This window comes from Talpa occidentalis, unplaced genomic scaffold (genome assembly GCF_014898055.3).
Source record: "Talpa occidentalis isolate TD23 unplaced genomic scaffold, MPIMG_talOcc4v2.1 talOcc4.9, whole genome shotgun sequence".
In the NCBI taxonomy this organism is placed as follows: domain Eukaryota; kingdom Metazoa; phylum Chordata; class Mammalia; order Eulipotyphla; family Talpidae; genus Talpa; species Talpa occidentalis.
Window position 1 is genome coordinate 78,157,210 of NW_023605305.1, and position 19,192 is coordinate 78,176,401.

General features: G+C 51.9%; 2 protein-coding genes across 5 annotated transcripts; both read left to right on the top strand.

Moving 5' to 3' along the window:
- The first annotated feature begins 4,668 nt into the window (after positions 1–4,668).
- SLC39A1 (solute carrier family 39 member 1) lies at positions 4,669–8,737 on the top strand. Of its 3 annotated transcripts, none has more exons than XM_037499049.2 (4): positions 4,669–4,730; positions 5,477–5,695; positions 5,869–5,999; positions 7,079–8,737. In XM_037499049.2, exons 2-4 carry the CDS (start codon positions 5,509–5,511, stop codon positions 7,733–7,735), a joined length of 975 nt encoding a protein of 324 aa, XP_037354946.1. In that variant the 5' UTR covers positions 4,669–4,730; positions 5,477–5,508; the 3' UTR covers positions 7,736–8,737. The 3 variants fall into 3 exon arrangements, with proteins under 3 accessions (XP_037354946.1, XP_037354947.1, XP_037354948.1); XM_037499050.2 differs by lacking the exon at positions 4,669–4,730 and adding an exon at positions 4,809–4,926; XM_037499051.2 differs by lacking the exon at positions 4,669–4,730 and adding an exon at positions 4,940–5,023.
- Positions 8,738–9,301: 564 nt separating this feature from the next.
- On the top strand, positions 9,302–18,843 carry CRTC2 (CREB regulated transcription coactivator 2). 2 transcript variants are annotated; one of them, XM_054690970.1, is made up of 15 exons: positions 9,302–9,473; positions 12,095–12,196; positions 12,273–12,386; positions 12,920–12,984; positions 13,529–13,597; positions 13,717–13,820; positions 13,921–13,950; positions 14,120–14,184; positions 14,274–14,323; positions 14,462–14,706; positions 15,064–15,464; positions 16,965–17,234; positions 17,403–17,483; positions 17,702–17,888; positions 18,017–18,843. In XM_054690970.1, exons 1-15 carry the CDS (start codon positions 9,321–9,323, stop codon positions 18,229–18,231), a joined length of 2,151 nt encoding a protein of 716 aa, XP_054546945.1. In that variant the 5' UTR covers positions 9,302–9,320; the 3' UTR covers positions 18,232–18,843. The 2 variants fall into 2 exon arrangements, with proteins under 2 accessions (XP_054546945.1, XP_054546946.1); XM_054690971.1 differs by lacking the exon at positions 17,403–17,483.
- Positions 18,844–19,192: the final 349 nt, after the last annotated feature.

Consider the following 19,192-nt stretch of genomic DNA (forward strand, 5'->3'; position numbering starts at 1 on the left):
AGTAAAGACAGGAACAGGATCCAGTATTTATTTATTATTACATGGTCAGGTGTCAGGCATTTCCATGTACTGATGTAATTCTTGTTGCAACCCATAGCTGTCAGAAAGAAGTAACTTTTCAAGATTAGTCTTAAGTAGCTGAACCAAGATTTGGATGGCTAAACCCATATTCCTCAGGGTATACTAAACTGTCTTGCTTGGGATTTCTCAAATTTCCCGTGTCTTTCCTGCTAATCTCCTCCATTGGCTCAAATAGTGAAGACCAAGCAGCCTTCTTAGATTGATGCAGAATCTATGGAAAGAGCTTTCCTTGCTTAGAGCTTTCCTAGAGCAGTAACAGTTCCAAAGGGCTTCCTGTAGACTGCATGTACAGAAATGATTAAGTGGAAACTACAGTCAGCTTCCGTTAATGTTAAAAGTGGAAGAACCTCTGGCACTATCTGCTGGTCTAACTTCCCTCTTTTCCCTGACTTACCTAGTGCCTGAGAAAATGACATGTCTAAGATCACATCAAATTAAGGTAGAACAGGGACTAGAACCCAGGTGTCTTCACACCCAGTTCATGATTGCTTTTTTTTTTTTTAAGATTTATTTATTGGGGCCTCCCTGGTGGCGCAGGGGTTAAAGACCCGCGCTATTGAGCTATTGTCAGGGAGTGAAATCCCAGCCCGCCAGGGAGCTGACCTGCCAGGGACTACCCACATGGCACAGCACAGCTCTCCTGTCTCATCTGCTGCTCCCCTCAGCAGTGTATTTCAGTAGATCTGCCAGTTCTGTTCCCCACTCTCTCTGGTGAATCCTCTCACCCCCTCCATCTCTGGCCTGTACGCCAGCTCTTGTATGCATAAATAAATCTTTATAGGCCAGAGGCGCAGGAGGGTGAGGGGATTCACCAGAGAGAGTGGGGAGCAGAACAGGCAGACTTACTGAAATACACTCTGAGGGGAGCAGCAGGCGAGACAAGAGAGGTCTGTTGTACTATGTAGGTGGCTCCCTGGCTGGTGGGTGATTGCACTCGCTGCCAATAGCTTGATAGTGCTGCAGTGGCTGCCAATATCTTGATAGTGCTGTGTCTTAACCCCTTGTGCCACCAGGGAGACCCCCCTCATAATTGCTTTTTTTTTCCTTAAAGATTTATTTTTTAATCTATACAATAGCTGGGGTACAGGCCAGAGGTGTGGGAGGGTGAGAGGATTCACCAGAGACAGAATAGGGAGCAGAACAGGCAGACGGACCAAAAGCACTGCTGAGGGGAGCAGCGAGCAAGAAAGGAGAGGTCTGCCGTGCCATGTGGGAATCTCCCTGGCCAGCCAGGAATCGAACCCGCACTGCAGAGGCTGCGGACAGCTTCGCAGAGTTGTGCTCAACCTGCTGCGTCACTGGGGAGGCCCTCATGATTGCTTTTTAATGTAACTAATTATCAATCATCTTAAAAGTGTAATTTACCACAGAAAAACTATACCATGTATGCCCTCTTTGAGTAACCTGAAGTTGCCTCATAAATAATTTTTATCTTTTAAGTAAGAACTTGGGACAGCAATAAATATTATTTTTTAAATTTTATATATTTATGCATACAAGAACTAGGCTCCAGGCCAGAGGTGTGGAGGGTGAGAGAATTCACCAGAGACATAGTGAGGAGCAGAACAGGCAGATTGACTGAAAACACTGCTGAGGGGAGCAGCAGGCGAGGCAGGAGGTGTCTCCCTCACCATGTGGGTATCCTCCTGGCTGGGGATCGAACTCGTGCTGCAGTGGCTGCGGGTAGCTTCATAGGTTGCATCTTAACCCCTTGTGCCACCAGGGAGGCTCTGTTTTTTTTTTTTTTTTTTTTTATTAATTTCGTTTTTACATCATTGTTCATTTTTAAACAATGATTGCTTCCCCCCACCCCCTCAGGTGTAGTCCCCATAGAGTTTCCTTCACCAATGCTCCCATGCACCATCACCTCAGTCCCTGTGCTCCTCCCTCCCCCATCCTCTCCTGCCTCCTCCCCTGCAGGATGTCTCTGATTTATAATTGTCTGTTTTTGTTTTGTTGTGTTTTGTACTGTTATTTTTTTTTTACACTGATGTCTTATTTGGTTCCCCTATATTCCTGCTGTAAGTGAAACCATCTGATATTTTTCTTTTTCCTTCTAGCTTATTTCACTGAGCATAATTCCTTCTAGCTCTATCCATGTTGCTGCGAATGGCATGATTTTATCTTTTTTGATTGCTGAATAATAATCCCTTGTGTATATATGCCACATCTCCTTGATCCAGTCATCTATTTTTGGGCATCTGAGTTGTTTCCAGGTTTTACCTATTGTAAATAGTGCTGCAATAAACACAGGGGTACAGGTGGTCTTTTTTTTTAAGATTTATTTATTGATTTATACAAGCACTGGGTACAGTCAGAAGCGCGGGAGGGTGAGAGAATTCACCAGAGCCTGAGCAGGGAGCAGAGAAGGACTGAAGTACATGCTGAGGGGTGCAGCGGGCGGGAGGAGAGGTCTGCGTGCCATGCGGGACCCTCCTCCAGTGATCGGGGAGCAGCGGGGGATCGAACCGGCGCTGCAGAGGCTGCGGGCAGCTTCGCAACCCAGTGCTCAACCACTGCGCCACCAGGGAGGCCCACAGGTGGTCTTTTGAATCAATGTTTTTGTGTCCTTTGTGTAGATACCTAGGAGTGGAATTGCTGGGTCATATGGTAGCTCCATTTTTAGTAGACTGAGGAATCTCCAGATAGCTTTCAACAGTGGTTGGACCAGTTTGCACTCCCACCAGCAATGTAGGAGTGTCCCTTTTTCATCCTTTCACATCCTCGCCAACATTGCCAACATTTGTTGTTGCTTGGTTTTTTGATATGTGTCATTCTTACTGGTGTAAGGTGGTATCTCAATGTGGCAATAACTATTATGAAATGATGGGATACCAATACTGTATTCACTGATATCCTACCTTAGAGTCCTGATTCCGTTTTCCTATTTCCCCTCCCTCAAGAAGTCCTCACATTCCCTTAAAGAAGTTGCTGGCCTCCATTTCCAGAGTCTTATCAGAATTATCACTCTGCTGCCTTTAGGCAATGAGGTCTTTTCACTTTTGCTAAAAAGAAAAGGCCAAACCCCCTTCATTACTTTCCTCTTTTGTACCCTCTCCTCCCATGAAGCTAGAAGATTCTGGTAGCAGGCTAAGCAACAGTGAAGGTCTGTATTGAAAATACCTTGGTGCATTCAAGGAACAGAATGCACTAGCATTCTGGTCACAAGCGTTGAGGGAGTTAGGGAGTTGGAGAGTTGGAAAGGAGCCTTTTTTTTTTTTTAAGATTTATTTACACATACAAGAACTGGGGTACAGGCCAGAGGGGTGTGTGTGTGTGTGTGTGTGTGTGTCTGTGTGTGTGTGTGTGTGTGAGACAGAGAGACAGAGACAGAGAGAGAGAGAGAGAGAGAGAGAGAAAGGATTCACCAGAGACAGAGTGAGGAGCAGAACAGGCAGATGTACTGAAATATACTGCAGATAGGAGCAGTGGGAGAGACAGGAGATCTGGTACGCCATGTGGGCAGCTCCTTGGTCAGCCTGCAGAGGCTGCAGATAGCTTCACAATGCTGTGCTTAACCCCTTGCGCCACCAGGGAGGGCCTGGAAATGAGTTTGGAAGGGACCTTGATCAGAATCCTTGGGGCATGGTAAGGAGGGTCAGTTGGAGAGTGTTGAGAGAACTGTTCACTGAGTGGGCTTTCAGTACCCCCTGAGTTGGGTCCCATCTTTCCTGTACCCACTGTGAGTGGGCAGAGAGTTGCACAACAATTCAGGGCATTGGGGATCATGGGATAATTTTTTTTTTAAAAAAAGATTTATTTATTTATGCATACATGAGCTGGGGTGGAGGCCAGAGGTGGGGGGAGGAGAAATGTGAGAGGATTCACCAGAGGCAGTGGGGCGCAGAACAGGCGGAATGACTGAAATACACTGCTGAGGGGAGCAGCAGGCCAGAGCGGGCTGTGCCATGTGGGTAAGCTGGGTGTGTGTAGTGGGGGGTGTCCAACTCGTGCTGCAGTGACTGCCCATAGCTTTGTAGTGCCAAGACTTAACCCCTCATGCACCAGGGAGGCCCAAGAAGGGATGATTTTCAACAGTTGCCCTCTCTTTGCTACTCCTTTTCAATTCTGCCAGATCTTTTTCTTTCTCTTGTCTCAGTGCTGGTGAGGGAAGTCAAGCAAGTCAGTCCTAACAAGGGAATGCCTTACCTTTGGCTCCAAGATGCACGGATTGGTCTTAAGATTTCTGGTTAGAGAAGTATGTTCCCTCCCCCCACCCCACTGCCCCAGGGATGTGGGGCGGACTATTTGGGAATGCAGGGGTGAGGGGGCTGTACAGGGAAACACGAGCCTCACCCAGAGCATTTCTAGCTTCCTCTTTAAAAAAATCTCCACATGATCAAAACCTTTGCTGTTCGGCCACCTGCAGGCCATCAGGCTTTCACAGCAGCGCCCGGAGCCCGCACCCGCTACGCTCTTCCCCGGCTCTCGAAGCTCTTCCCCGGCTCTCCGCGAGCCCCGCCTCCACCAGTCTCCTATTGCTCCAGGTTTACGTCACTCTTAATGGGGCCCCCCCCCCGGCGCTGTCATTGGCTGTCGGGAGCCTGTACGCGGCGGCGGCAGGGAAGGGAGGGAGGCTGGGGAGGGGGCGGGAATTCCCGCCTGGCGGCCGGAACCGAGCGGATGCCATGTAGTAAGACCCGGGCGAGGTGAGTGCGGGTCCCCGGGAGCGGGATCCGGCTTGGCCGCCCGGCCTCCTGGGGCCTAGGGGGGCGGGGCCCTGGCTCGCACTTTTCCCTTCCGCTTCCCTGCTGCCGGCGGCCTCGGACCCCGCCTCCGTAGCCTGGACTGCCAGACGCCGCCTCGGTTGTTGTGTCTGCGTGTCCCCGGACCCCAGACCCTTAGGTCTCTGCCTTTTGGGCCCTCGGCCTCGAAGTTCCAGCCGGGGGCCGGAAGCGGCTCTCTGCTTTGGGGGGATGGTTCTAGGGAAACGGAGCGGAGGGTAATCCAGCATCCAAACTCGCCTTGTTCAGGGTGGTCCCGAAGCGGCCCGGGACGCCTCTCCACTACTCCAAATCGCCCTTCCCTTCATCCATACTTTCCCGGGGGCGGCCTCTGTTTTCGTTAGATTACCTCTAATTGGCCTCTGTTTTCTTTAGATTACCTCCACTCCCTAGTTCTCTGGGAGCTCCAGGTGAAAGGGTAATGGGATCCACACAGTCCTCATTACTCTTTCACTTTGCCGAGTAACTGAAGAAGTAACTTAATGTGGAAGGGATCAGGACTGAGGGGAAAGAGGACTGTTCTTAGTACCGGAGCAGATGAGTCACCCTGGGTTGGGGAAGGTCGGAAAGTGTCCGGAGTGAGGGAATTGCACTTCTGCTGATCGCTCTTCTCCTTTCTTTGGCCCCATCTTTGCTCACATGACTATTCCCACACTTCTCTGTCTCCTTAGGTCTGAGAACCATTGGAACTACCACAGCCACCATGGGGCCCTGGGGAGAGGCAGAGCTCCTAGTGTGGCACCCAGAGGCAGTAGCCTCAGAGCCCCCGGTGCCTGTGGGACTGGAGGTGAAATTGGGCGCTCTGGTGCTGCTGCTGGTGCTCACTCTTGTTTGCAGTCTAGTGCCCATCTGTGTGCTGCGTCGGCCTGGGGCCAACCCTGAGACCTCAGGTAAGCCTTTTCTTTTCCCTCCAGCCTTGGACATAAGGGATAGGGAAGGCTCTGGGTCTGAGGAGCGTGTGATCAAAGGAGGGAAGGCAAGAGTCACTGTTGCTTGGGTTGGGAAAATGGATCCTGCAGGGTGTTAATTTGCTCTTTCTCACCTGTGCTCCACTCCTGCCCAGCCTCCCGCCAAAAAGCCCTGAGCCTAGTAAGCTGCTTCGCAGGGGGTGTCTTTCTGGCTACCTGTCTCTTGGACCTGCTGCCTGACTACCTGGCTGCCATAGATGAGGCCCTGGCAGCCCTGCATGTGACGGTGAGCACTGGCTGGCTGCAGGTGACCTTGTGATTGTGGGTGTGTTTAGTCACAATCCTTTAAAAGAGGTGGTTTGTATGGATCTGTTCCTGTGTCACTCCATATTGTGTGGAAGTTTCTTGGCATAGTTACCTATGCATTGTGAATTTTATTTATAGGGAATATCTCTCTTTTTGGGCTCCCTTCCATTCACTGCATTCCCTATGTAAACCTGATACCCTTTGAGGCAGTGTAAGGAACATTATTACCATGTATGTAAGTTATTCCATGGGTTTCAAAGTTCCAGCCTCCAGAAAGCTAACAGTACCTCCCAAATCATCCTCTCACCACTTTCCTGAAGGGTTGGAGACAGTGGTCTGGTGTTAACAGCCCAAGGAGTAGCTAAGGAAGATCAAGGAATAGGAAAGTCACATAGGAAAAACTGAGAGAATTGGGTGGTAGTTTGAGGAAGGCCCCCTGGGTTCCTCCTCTATTTTCCTAAGACTGAGAAAGTAACTGGATGCAACCATTTGTGTCTCTGTGACTGAATGACCTGTGTGACTGTGTAAGCCTGAATGTCACTGCGATAGTATGTGGCTCTGTGTGTAAGCATTTGGGGAGGTGAGTGAATGTGTGGCCCTTTGTTTATGTGTTTATGCTTTGTGTATGTCTACATCATCAACTCTCAACTGGGGCAGCTTTACTTCCTCTCTCCAGGAAACATTTGGTAATGTTTTGAGGCATTTTTGTTGTTATAGCTCAGGGATGGAAAGCGTTGTGCTTTCTAACTAGCATCTAATGGGCAGAGGCTAGGAATGCTGCTAAATGTTCTACAGTGTACAAGACAGCCCCACAACAAGGAATCACGTAGCCAAAAATGTTAATAATGCTACAGTTGAGAAGCCTTGGTTTACATGTAACACTGTGGGTGACACCATAATCTGTGTGATTGTGTATCTTTCTGTGTCACCAAGTGACTGTATCTTTGTGTGACTGAGAGTGGCCATGTGTTTGTGTGGGGCCCCAAATTTGTGTATCTGGGACATCACTAGACTTTGCATTTGACTCTTCTCCCCCATTCTTGGCCTCTTTGCCCACAGCTCCAGTTCCCCTTACAAGAGTTCATCCTGGCCATGGGCTTCTTCCTAGTCCTGGTGATGGAGCAGATCACACTGGCTTACAAGGAGCAGTCGGGGCCACCACCTCGCGAGGAGACAAGGGCTCTGCTGGGAACATCGAATGGTGGGCCGCAGCACTGGCATGATGGGCCAGGGGTCCCACAGGCAAGCGGAGCCCCAGCAACGCCCTCAGCCTTGCGTGCCTGTGTACTAGTCTTCTCCCTTGCCCTTCACTCGGTTTTTGAGGGGCTGGCAGTGGGACTACAGCGAGACCGGGCCCGGGCCATGGAGCTGTGCCTGGCTTTGCTGCTCCACAAGGGTATCCTGGCAGTCAGCTTGTCCCTGCGGCTGTTACAAAGCCGCCTGCGAGTACAGGTGGTGGCTGGCTGTGGGATTCTCTTCTCATGTATGACACCTCTGGGCATTGGGTTGGGTGCAGCTCTGGCAGAGTCGGCTGGGCCACTGCATCAGCTGGCCCAGTCTGTGCTGGAAGGCATGGCGGCTGGCACCTTTCTCTATATCACCTTCCTGGAAATTCTGCCCCAGGAGTTGGCCACTTCCGAGCAGAGGATACTCAAGGTCATTCTGCTCTTAGCAGGCTTTGCCCTACTCACTGGCCTGCTCTTCATCCAAATCTAGGGAACCTCAAAAAGGGAGGGGAAGGTTGGGTAACCTTGACCTTCCACCCCTCTCCCAGTGTGAGGGGAATAGGAAGGAGTGGGGTAGGGCAATATTGAGGACCAAAGAGCTCTCTGGGAGGTAGGGATGGAACCTTTGGGATTATCTGACCAATGAAAGGGAAGTGAGCAGACAAGAACCTGACCCTCAGGCCCAAGGGTCAAGGGATGATCAAGTCAGTAGACATGTTCAAGGCATATTAATATGGGACACTGACTACTAGAATTAGGGGTCAGACACTACATATAGGCACAAGGTTGTCACTTTGGGAGGCTGGAGGTGGGCACAAAGCTGCTGTGGGATACTGGTGTAGAGAGGGCATAGGCCTGGTGGCAGCAGTCCATTTGGTTCTAGCCTGCTTCAGCCATCTGCCACTTGGAGTGGCCCCCTCCTGTTTTTCTTGGCTCCTATTCTCATATGTATCGCCCTCTTCCATTCTCCCAGGGGACTAGTGCCAAATGGGCTCTTCTTGCCAGTTTTGGTACTTTCTCTGGTTTCTTTGGTCCTGCTCACTTCTCGATTTTAAGTGCCAAATAAATCTCCCTCTTTTTCAAAGCACAGTGATGGCACTGAGCCCTGCCCTGCCCTGCCCTTCAGTGGAAGACGCCTGCTTGCTCTCTGTTTGGGTCCCACATCCTAGGGTGGGGCAAAGGCAAACATGTTTGCTGGGGTGGGACGGGGGAGAATTGGCATAGGCAAAGTCCCCTTCCACTGCTGCATCCTAGAAATAGGGAAAATGGACATGGTGCCCCATGTCCAAGTGATAAACACTGAGCTGCCAAAACTTTTTATACCAGAAGAGCCCAAGGGGGAAGGGGAAGGTTCACGCCCCCAGGGTTATTTTTGGGGAGGGAGGGCTGTATATAGGGCCATATTCTCTAGAATCTATTTTACTAACTGACCTGTTTTAGGATATGTTATCCAAATAAAAGATGTTTCTACACATCTGTACCTTCTCTGATTTGTCTGTCTTGGGGAAGGGGTGGGCATGTGGCCAGCCTGAGAGAGCCTGAGTCCCACATGTTCACAGCTGTTTTAATATCCCTGGTCTCCCTGTTTTCATTCGGGCCCTTCAGGTCCCCTACTTCCCTGAGGATGACCACATTTTTCCTCTTTTGTCTCTTCCTTCTTCCCTCCCGGTCTCCTCCCCTTCCTTTTCCTCCCCGTTTCCTTTCTTTTCTCCTAATCCCTCTCCCCTTCCCGTTCGTAGGCTTGGGCTCAATTTAGAACTACTTCTCCCAGCATGCCCCGCGGAGGGAGGCTCCCGGAGGGAGGAGAAAAGTTCTCAGTTCCCGGAGTCAACAGGGCTCCTGGGAAATGGTGTCCGTTTCCTCCCCGTGTTGCTTGAGTGGGGGTGTGGAGGAGTTACGTAAACAAACTACAATTCCCGGCGGTCCCCGCGCGCAACAGGTCAGGGCTAGGCTGGGGCCGGGCTCCCGGTGCTCGCTGAGGCGGCGGCGGCTACGGCTGGGAGAGCCGGGCCGGAGCCCGCGGCAGAGGCCGTGGCTAGTACTGGGAGGGCGGCGGGGAGGGACGCGGGAGGAAGATGGCGACGTCGGGGGCGAACGGGCCCGGCTCGGCCACAGCCTCAGCTTCCAATCCGCGCAAGTTCAGTGAGAAGATCGCGCTGCAGAAGCAGCGTCAGGCCGAGGAGACGGCGGCCTTCGAGGAGGTGATGATGGACATCGGCTCCACCCGGGTGAGGGGCCGCGCCGGGTGCGGGAGAGTAACCGAGCAGTTACGGAGCGGGAACGGAGAGGCGGGGCGGGGGCGGGAGCCGCAATGAGGGAGGCGGAACGCGGCTGGGGCTGCGGGCGCCGCCGTCTGGGAGGCGCGCGGATTGAGGGCCGAGGGGCAGGAAGGCGGATTTGCTGGGGGGTGGGGGTGGGGGCGGAATAATCCACAAGATTGGGAGTTTGGGGACGGCTGGGAGCCTGGGGAAGCGGGAGTGTGTGAAGAGAGGGGCCCCTGAAGCCCCGCGGAGGTGGGAGGTGGGTGGCCCTTGGGCATCCGTGATTGGGTCCTCTCGGCGTCTACTAAAGCATCCCCGGTGTTGGGTGTAGGTTGCGGGGCTTGAGCTGCTGGCTCTTATCCGACTCCTCTGAGTTGGTGGTCTCCAGCGTGTTCCCTCTGCCCGGTTGTGCCACTCTCGGTATTTTAGTACCTCCGGGAAAGGGCCCCTTGAGTGGTTTAAGCAGCCGCGCTGGGTATAGTGGGGCAGGAAGTCCCCTCCTGCGTCCCGTCCCTTTGCTTCCTTTTTCAAATACTTCTTGTGGTTTCCTGACGTGAATGAAGGTGAGGTCCATTGCTCACAGACTCCTGCTTGATGTTCTGCCCCGGTTAGTTTGGAGGAGAGGTAGGGCTTTGACACTGGAAAGCGGGTAACCAGTTGGCTATAGCTTATGTGGAACTCCGTGGTTTGCTGAGATTTCTAAAGAGATGGCTGCTGCCTGGGCCAGTTATGGAGTTCCTTGGAGAGTTTCATGTGTAGGTATGCGCAGGGAATAGTCATTCCTAGGACGTTTCAGAAAGACGACTCCCTGGCAGAGTTGCCTCTGAAGAAAGACCTCTTAGGGCTTGGTTTCTTACTTCCCAGGGCAAGATGTCAGACTGAGCAAAGGGTGGGCGTTTGCCTAGCTGGAATGCAGTCCTAATTTAGGGACACATTATTCTCAAAACAGCAGGTGAGGCAACGACAGTGAGCCCTCATGGCAGGGAGCTAGAAGGAATTTAAGGGATGATGGTGGAACATAAATACCACACTTCAAAGCTCTTACAACTGGTGTGTGATTGCATCTATCTGTGGCTGTGACTCTGGTTGTATTTTTGTGTCTTTCTCTGTCAAAGACTCTGTTAGTCGTTTTTGTGTGGTGGTTGTTTTTTTTTTTTTCCCTTTTGAGTCTCTAGAGATCATGTGCCCTAGTTTGTAGGAGTCAGGAAAGAAAGGTAGGGAAGCAAATCGTGTGTGTGTTCACACATATACACACACACCCACACATATAATCATAATCCATTGTAACTGCATTGAGGATCATGGTGTAACAGTTGATTCCTTCCCTTTAGGAGGTTTTGATCATGGTAGAGGCAGAGGCAGGAAGGTGGGTGAGAGACTGATCTCTAGCAGACAGCTTGAGGCCCTGCCCTTGGACTCTGACTCCAGATCAAGCAAGGTGGCATCTTAGAACTTGTATGTGCAAACAAAAAAAGACTGTGAGAAAGTCAAAGCTGGGGTGTCTATCTTTGTGGTGCCTTGATTTGTCAAAAAGCCCCTTCTAGCCTCTTCTACCTCACAGTCAGCATAGTATACCCACTAAACTCACGGGATTGACTGCCTGGAACAAAATGTCAATTCTAATGTTGTCTGCGCACAATAGTGTGACCCCAGTAGCTTTCAGAATTTACCCGCATTAGCTGCTCTGCGTGTTTATTTGAATGGAGGCACTGACTGGACTTCAGAAATCTTCACTCACCTCTCACAATAGGGACATGAGAGCCGTATGTATACAGACTGGAAGGTGTGTCTCACGCCAGTGCCAGCTATCCCCAAAGTGTAGGGATGAGGCCAGGGAGATGGCTCTAGCCTGGGCTAGGGTAAACTACTGTTTCCATCCCCGTTCTCCCGGCTTCCCTGCCATGTCAGGGGCCTTAGGTCCGAAAAGATCCTTTAGTAGAAGAGTGTTTCTTGGTTTTGACACTGTTTGCCAGCTAGGAGAGCCATCATGCCTTAGATGTTCTAGGTTGAGAGGCACAGGCTCTGTGCAGCCTTCCTGGAGCTGGGCTAATGGCAGAGCCCAGAAGCCTGTGCCCTTTAGAAAGGCAAGGAAAGAGACTGGCAGCCATGGCTTTATGACATCCACCTGTGACCCTCCCTTCCAATTAGTTCTGGACACATCTGGAAGGGAAAGCAGAGGTGCCTAATAGACACTCTTCCCCAGGAGTTAACCCATGTGACTAGCCTGGGGGCTCCTGGCAGCCCTTCAGGGACTGTTTAGATTGATGCCAACTGGGACAGGCCCTGAGCAGACTGTCAGGCTCTGCCTGGCAGAGTATGCCAGGCATTAATACTATCATTGATGAGGTTAGCCTGCAGAAAAGCTAGGCAGATTGTTTGCACCAGGTCTCAGTGGACCTTTCCCCTAACACTGGCTTTTTCCTGACAGATCTGGCTTGCTTGCTCTCTTTCTTTTCTTCTGGCAGGTATCTCAAAAAAGAGCAGCAGTTGGAGCATTTCTTAGAGACAGGAATGGCAAGGGTGGTCAAAGAAACAGGAATAGAGCTCAGGGTCCTTCCTGACTTTTCCACTTGTGCTCCTTGTCTCAGTTACAGGCCCAAAAACTGCGACTGGCATATACACGGAGCTCCCACTACGGTGGCTCTCTGCCCAACGTTAACCAGATTGGCTGCGGCCTGGCTGAGTTCCAGGTGAGTGGACACTGGCTTAGGGAGTACAGGCTCTCGGGCAGCTTCCCCTGTTGACACCCCCTGTCTCCTTTGGCAGAACCCTCTCCATTCACCTTTGGATTCATCTCGGAGCACTCGGCACCACGGGCTGGTAGAACGGGTGCAGCGAGACCCCCGGAGAATGGTGTCCCCACTCCGACGCTACCCCCGCCACATATCCTTCACAGGGGTTTGGGGAGTCTCAAGGTGGACTGGAACTCATCTTTCTCCAGGAGCTGTCCTTCCCTGCTTCCCTGACCATTTGGTCCACATTTCAGCACTGGTGCCTTTGACAAGGCGCTGCTGCTTCTGAGGCTGTGCCCTCCATTTCTGATTGGCTCTGATAGTCCTTACTTCAGCTTGCTTTCTTCTGCCATGGGTAGAGCTTCCCTAATATGTCTCCTACTCTTGGGAGTTTGGTTCCTTCCTCCTCACTTTTCTCCTCACACTTCTGTTCTTAGCTTTCAATCTCAGATGCCTCCACAGACCTGTCTTCCAAAGCCTTGCCTAGATGTTGTCTTATATTTTTCTAACTCCACTAGGCCTAATTCCCTTCTTCTTTTCCACTCCCTAACCCTATTGTTGCCCTGGTAGAGGAGGAAAAAGGGGTTTGTTTCGCAAAACAACTCATCTGCTATCTCTGTACTTCTCTCCTCCAGTCTCTATCCCATCCATCCCCTCCTATTATCCTTAACTGGTGCTGTTCACATTGACAGCTCTCCCTACAGCCCTGCCTACTTATCTCCTCCTCCGGAGTCCAGCTGGCGGAGGTCAGTGTACAGGGCTGGCAAGCTCTCCTGCTCGCTGTCTGCTGTGTCTCTAGAGTAGCTTGGGTTGGGGCTCAGCTGTCATTCAACATAACAGCAGGCCTGGAAGGGGTGGGGGCAGGTGGAATAAATAGGTGGGTCAGAGTCCAGTTCTGGCCATGTTGACACGGTGACCAAGCTTCCCAGTCCCGACAAGATAGGACCAATGGTAACCGTGGCTAGCTAGGGTGTGTGTGTCAAGGGGAGGGGAAGAGGGCAGCGTGGCGGGTGAGAATGACTGCCTTCTGTCAAAAGTGGGTGCCAGGTGGAGAATTCTGGCATCTTAGAGTTCAGAATCTTTCCCCTTGTCCATCTCATACCCAGTATAGTTGCTGGGCTCCAAGATGCCCATTTAGCTTCTCTTGGTAGAGAGTACCAGAATGAAAGAGGCATGTTGCTGGGTGCCCATGCGCTCTGTCTCCACTTTGGCTGTCCTGAATTTGCTAACCCCTGCACTTCTTGTTTATTTTCTTGCCTTCCTCTTCATGACTTTGTTTCTCCCTCCCAGGACGATGCCCTGGGGCAATTTCCCTGCAGAGAAGGGGCAGTTGTTCAGACTACCATCTGCACTTAACAGGTGATGACCCTTGCCTTCTTTTAGCTTTATCTTCTATCTGTAGTTCCTGGGGCTTTGCTCCCTGCTTGGGGGCCTAGAAAGATAGTCACTGGTGTCAGCTCATCTCTTCCCCTCCATAGGACAAGCTCTGACTCTGCCCTTCATACAAGTGTGATGAACCCCAGCCCCCAGGACACTTACCCAGGCCCTGCACCTCCCAGTGTCCTGCCAGGCCGTCGTGGAGGTAAGTGCCCATGTCCCAGGGTTGGGAGTAGACAAGGGTGCTTTTGTTTGACGCGCTTAGGAAAGTGGCACCGCAACCAACTCCACCACATCCTTTGCAGGTTTTCTGGATGGCGAAATGGACTCCAAAGGTAGGTGCTCTTCACCATGTGTGGGTACAGAATGCCAAAGAATTTCTGGACTGGTGTTGAAGTTGTATGTAGGACTAGGAGCAAGACTCCATCTCACCTGCTTCTGTTTACTGTCCTACTTCACTGGCTCCTTCTCCAGCCCTCTCATCACCATTCTTTCTCTTTCAAGTCCCCCCTATTAAGCAGAACTTGCTAGATGACAAGCACTTGCTGAAACCATGGGATGCTAAGAAGGTAGGCCTGGCCCACTATCCCTCTTCTTTATGTGGGGTAGGTCTTCCAGGGTCCTCACTAAGGACTGTCCTTCATTTTTTTTCTCTTAGCTGTCCTCATCCTCTTCCCGGCCACGGTCTTGTGAAGTCCCTGGAATTAAGTAAGTAATTAAGTAACCTTTGGGAAGCTGAGAAGGTGGGGAGGGAATAAAGAGAAATGTGGTGCACTGATTTCTGCTCTTCCCTGACCACACCTCCCTCCTCCCATTTACATCTTTCGTTTCCTTTCCATCCTCCAGCATCTTTCCATCTCCTGACCAGCCTGCCAATGTGCCTGTCCTCCCACCTGCCATGAATACTGGAGGCTCCCTACCTGACCTTACCAACCTGCACTTTCCCCCACCGCTGCCCACCCCCCTGGATCCTGAGGAGACAGCCTACCCCAGCCTGAGTGGGGGTAACAGTACCTCCAATTTGACCCACACCATGACCCACCTGGGCATCAGCGGGGGCCTGGGCCTGGGCCCGGGCTATGATGCACCAGGTGAGTGGCTCTCCTGGTCAGGCATCCATGGGGTGCTGCCTGTATGAACGGATAAAGGGGTGGGTGGCTTGAGCACCTGGGATCCTCCTGTGACTGCCCACTCCAACCCATCACCTGTCCCCTGCAAGGTCCCCTTACATTAGTTTTATGTCAGTAAGAACCGGTAGGTGTAGCTTTTTCTAAAAAGATAACAGAGCAGCTACAGGTGGGCAGTGTCAACCTCACTGTCAGAGATAGAGTAAGGAGGACATTGTGTTGCCACTTCCATAGTCCAGTCACTGCTACCCTTCTGGGCAGAACGGGGCCCAATTCCCATCAGTAATGTTGGCATCTCTGGTTTTTTGTCTGTGCCTGCAGGACTTCATTCACCTCTCAGCCACCCATCCTTGCAGTCCTCCCTAAGCAATCCCAACCTCCAGGCTTCCCTGAGCAGTCCTCAGCCGCAGCTCCAGGGCTCCCACAGTCACCCTTCACTGCCCTCCTCCTCCTTGGCCCGCCATGCACTGCCTGCCACCTCCCTGGGTCACCCCTCACTCAGTGCCCCAGCCCTCTCTTCCTCCTCCTCCTCCGCTTCATCTCCTGTGCTGGGTGCACCCCCTTACCCAGCTTCAACCCCTGGGGCCTCCCCCCGCCACCGCCGTGTGCCCCTCAGCCCCCTGAGTTTGCCCGCGGGCCCAGCCGACGCCAGAAGGTCCCAACAGCAGCTGCCCAAACAGTTTTCGCCAACAATGTCACCCACCTTGTCTTCCATCACTCAGGTATGCATGGCTGGCCTCCCTACAGGTCTGTCTCCCCCTCCCCTTCTCTTCTCCTGCCACGGTCTCGCTCTTCCACCCTTTCTCCCTCAAATCCTCTTATTTCCTGTACCCCTTGTCTCATCCATCTCTCCCACCCACGCCTCTGTCCTCTACGTGCCCTACCTTTTACCCGTCTTGTTTACTCTTTGCTTAAGAGAGCAAATCCTGGGGTTAAGCCTTCTAGGTTCCAATCCTGGCTCCACCTCTCACAAGCAGTCTCCTTGGACGAGCTAGTTAGCTTCTTTGGGGCTTAGCATCTGTGAAATAAGGGTGATACGGTGGGGATCAAAGGAAACCCCACACATGAAGTGCTTAGCCCCATGTGTAGTTTAGACACATACTCCACAAGTGGGAACTTGCTCTTTCCCCTTTCTTTAGTATTTTTTTCCTCAGGTTTCCATTCTGTCATATTCCCTCTTTCTTCCATAGATTTCATAGTCTCAGTGACTCAGATTATGGAACCCTCATTGTTTTTTTTAAGATTTCATTTATTTTTACATGGAAGAACTGGGGTACAGGGCAGAGGTGTGGGAGGTTGAGGGGATTCACCAGAGACAGACAGAGTGGGGAGCAGAATAGGTGGACTGACTGAAATACACTGCTTGAGGGGAACAGGGGGCGAGACAGGAGAGGTCTGCTGTGCATGTGGGTAGCTCCCTGACTGGGGATGGAACTCGAGCTGCAGTGTCTGCCAATAGCTTCATAGTGCTGAGACTTAACCCCTTGCACCACCAGGGAGACTGATGGAGCCTTCATTTTAAGGATGAGGCAACAGGTCCTGAGGAGGAGTGATTTTCCCAAGTTTACACAGTTAGGAAGAGTTGGGAACAGAACTTTCTCCTGAAGCCTGAAGGTCTTAGCTCCCTCCCTCCCTGTCCTCTCCATTTTTGTTCTCCCTGCTCACCTTCTTTTTTCAACCTCATGTTCTTTTTTAACCTTTCCTTCTCCATTGCTGCTCCCTGGAATGTGTGGTCTATGTTCCATCTCTATCCAGGCCCCTTTTTCTGTAGTGAAGAGTAAGGCCAGACCAGCAAGGTTTCACTCTTAGGACTTAGAGCAAACCTAACTTCCCCCTCTCCTTTCTTCCTTTTCCCTTCCTTCCTCTCCCTCTTCCTCTGGCCGCTTCAAGACTTTGGAGCAGCAGTTTTCAAGTTTACTGTTGTACTGTCACTCATTTGTGAGATGTGCCACAAGTGCTTAATTATTAATAAAAGCTATAGTATCAAGGATTCGGAATAGCTGTCTTCTGGAATGGATTAAAAAGTATCTCTACTTGGTCATTTTCATTCTGATATGCAATTTTGAGCAATAGCACCTAATCCCACGGATGACCATGGGAACCTTGTCAAGTTTGTGTGGAGGATGGTTGTAGCCTAAGAGAATGGGAAGCCCTGATAAAGAGTTCCTCTTAGGTGGCACACTGAGGGGTAAGCTTCCCCCTTTTTCCTTGCTTTTCTTCAGGGCGTCCCCCTGGACACCAGTAAATTGTCCACTGACCAGCGATTGCCTCCGTACCCATACAGCCCCCCAAGTCTGGTTCTACCCACCCAGCCACCAACCCCAAAGCCTCTCCAGCAGCCAGGGCTGCCCTCTCAGGCCTGCTTAGTGCAGCCCTCAGGTGGGCAGCCCCCGGGCAGGCAGCCGCACTATGGAGCATTGTACCCACCCAGCTCCAGTGGACACGGGCAACAGTCTTACCACCGGCCAATGAATGACTTCAGCCTGGGGAATGTGAGTACCTGGGTTCCTAGCTCAGAAGCAGGGGAGGAACTGGGGGTTGGTAAGAGGGCCTGACAGATACTGCTGAAGTGGGAGGAAAGATCTTCTTTCCACACAGGTAACAGCACTGGGGCTTCTCTGTTCCGCGTTCGACCCCCAACTCCTGCCCCTTTCCCTCAGCTATCTCCGTGCAGCTTGTACTTTGATGACTACTGCTTTGACCTGTTCTCTTCCTGGCACGCACATGCTCTGTCCCAGCAGGTACGGTGCCCACACCTACTTAGGGCCCCGTGCTTGCTTCTGTCGCTCTGCTTCCAGCCATCTCCCTTGTCTGCTTTTGTTTCTGGGGGGGGGGGGGCGTGTGAGAAGGGAGTGAAGATTGGTGGGCAGAGGGTATGAGTCAATAGGTCTTGGCAGGGCCAGGCAGGAAAAGCCTGTTCTGAAGCCCCCTTCCTCAGGGTCTGTCTGTGTGTCCGTAGTTGGAGCAGTTCAGCATGGAGAGCCCATCAACCAGCCTGGTGCTGGATCCCCCTGGCTTTTCTGAAGGACCTGGATTTTTAGGGGGTGAGGGGCCAGTGAGTGGCCCCCAGGACCCCCATGTCCTCAACCATCAGAACTTGACCCACTGTTCCCGCCATGGCTCAGGGCCAAATGTCATTCTCACAGGTGAGGTGATGGTGATGGGTGGGAGTAGAATGAGGGAAGGACACATTTGTTGGTGCAGCAGAAGTTTGAGGGGTTTTAGAAGAGTGTTCAGGACATGGAGACCTTACCCATCTCTTCTACCCACACAGGAGACTCCTCCCCAGGTTTCTCTAAGGAGATTGCAGCAGCCCTGGCAGGAGTGCCTGGTTTTGAGTTGTCAACAACTGGGTTGGGGCTGGGGCTGGAAGATGATCTGCGCATGGAGCCACTGGGCCTGGAAGGGCTCAACATGCTGAGCGACCCCTGTGCCCTGCTGCCTGACCCTGCTGTGGAGGATTCGTTCCGCAGTGACCGGCTACAGTGAGGGGACTTCATCACCATCCTTCTTGGCCCTGTCTCCCATCACTGTCCCTTTCCTCCCTTCTCCCTGGCCAGTAGAGACTCCAGACTCTGCCCCCAGATCCTCTTTCTAACTTGAATGAGGGATCCCAAGAATGAGAAAAGACCAAGGGGTTTGTCCAGGTGACCTCTGAATTCTGCACAAGGGATGGGCCTGGGGGAGCTCAAGGGAGGGTCTAAAGCACTTGTAACTTTGAACCGTCTGTCTGGAGGTCAGAGCCTGTTGGAAAGCAGGGGGTAGAGGGGAGCCCCGGAGGCAGGGCTTGTCCGGATGCCTTGGGGTGGGCAGTGCCAGCCCCTCCTCACCACTCTTCCCCTTGCAATGGAAGAGAGAGCCAGAGTGGATATTATTTTTTATTAAATATATTATATGTTAATAAAAAAATCATCAAACTTGCGTGGTTGGCTACTGTTTGGGCAGCAAATGGGGATCTAGGGAGTTCTTGGGCATAGGTTCTTTCATCTCTTATGCTTTTAGTACCTTTTCAGCACCACTGATTTGTGGAGCGGACCCCCCAGGATTGGTACTTAGCATTGGACATGGAGGTCTGGGTTGAATGTAGGCTCCCATGGCAGAAGGGAGACCCCTTATATATCCTCCCATCTGTCCAGGCCCTGCTGCAGCATCAGGGACAGGGCCTCTGACTGGCCAGGCAAGTTACTGCTTTTCCTCAATCCTGAGTCCTGGCAGAGAGTCAGGACTTGAAAGAGGCAGCAGCTGGCTGACCTCATAGGTCTGATGTTTCCTGTAGAATGACCCCAGGTTCTCTGGGAGTAGCTGGCCTCAGTGCTAAGGCTCCCAAAGAGAGTGGATTTAACAACTGCTGATGCCCTGTAGGTCTCAGGTTGGTTCTTTTTCCTTGTCCTTTAAGCCTAGAGGAACTAGAAGTTAGGCAAATGATACACAATCAGATTCCCCGTGTATC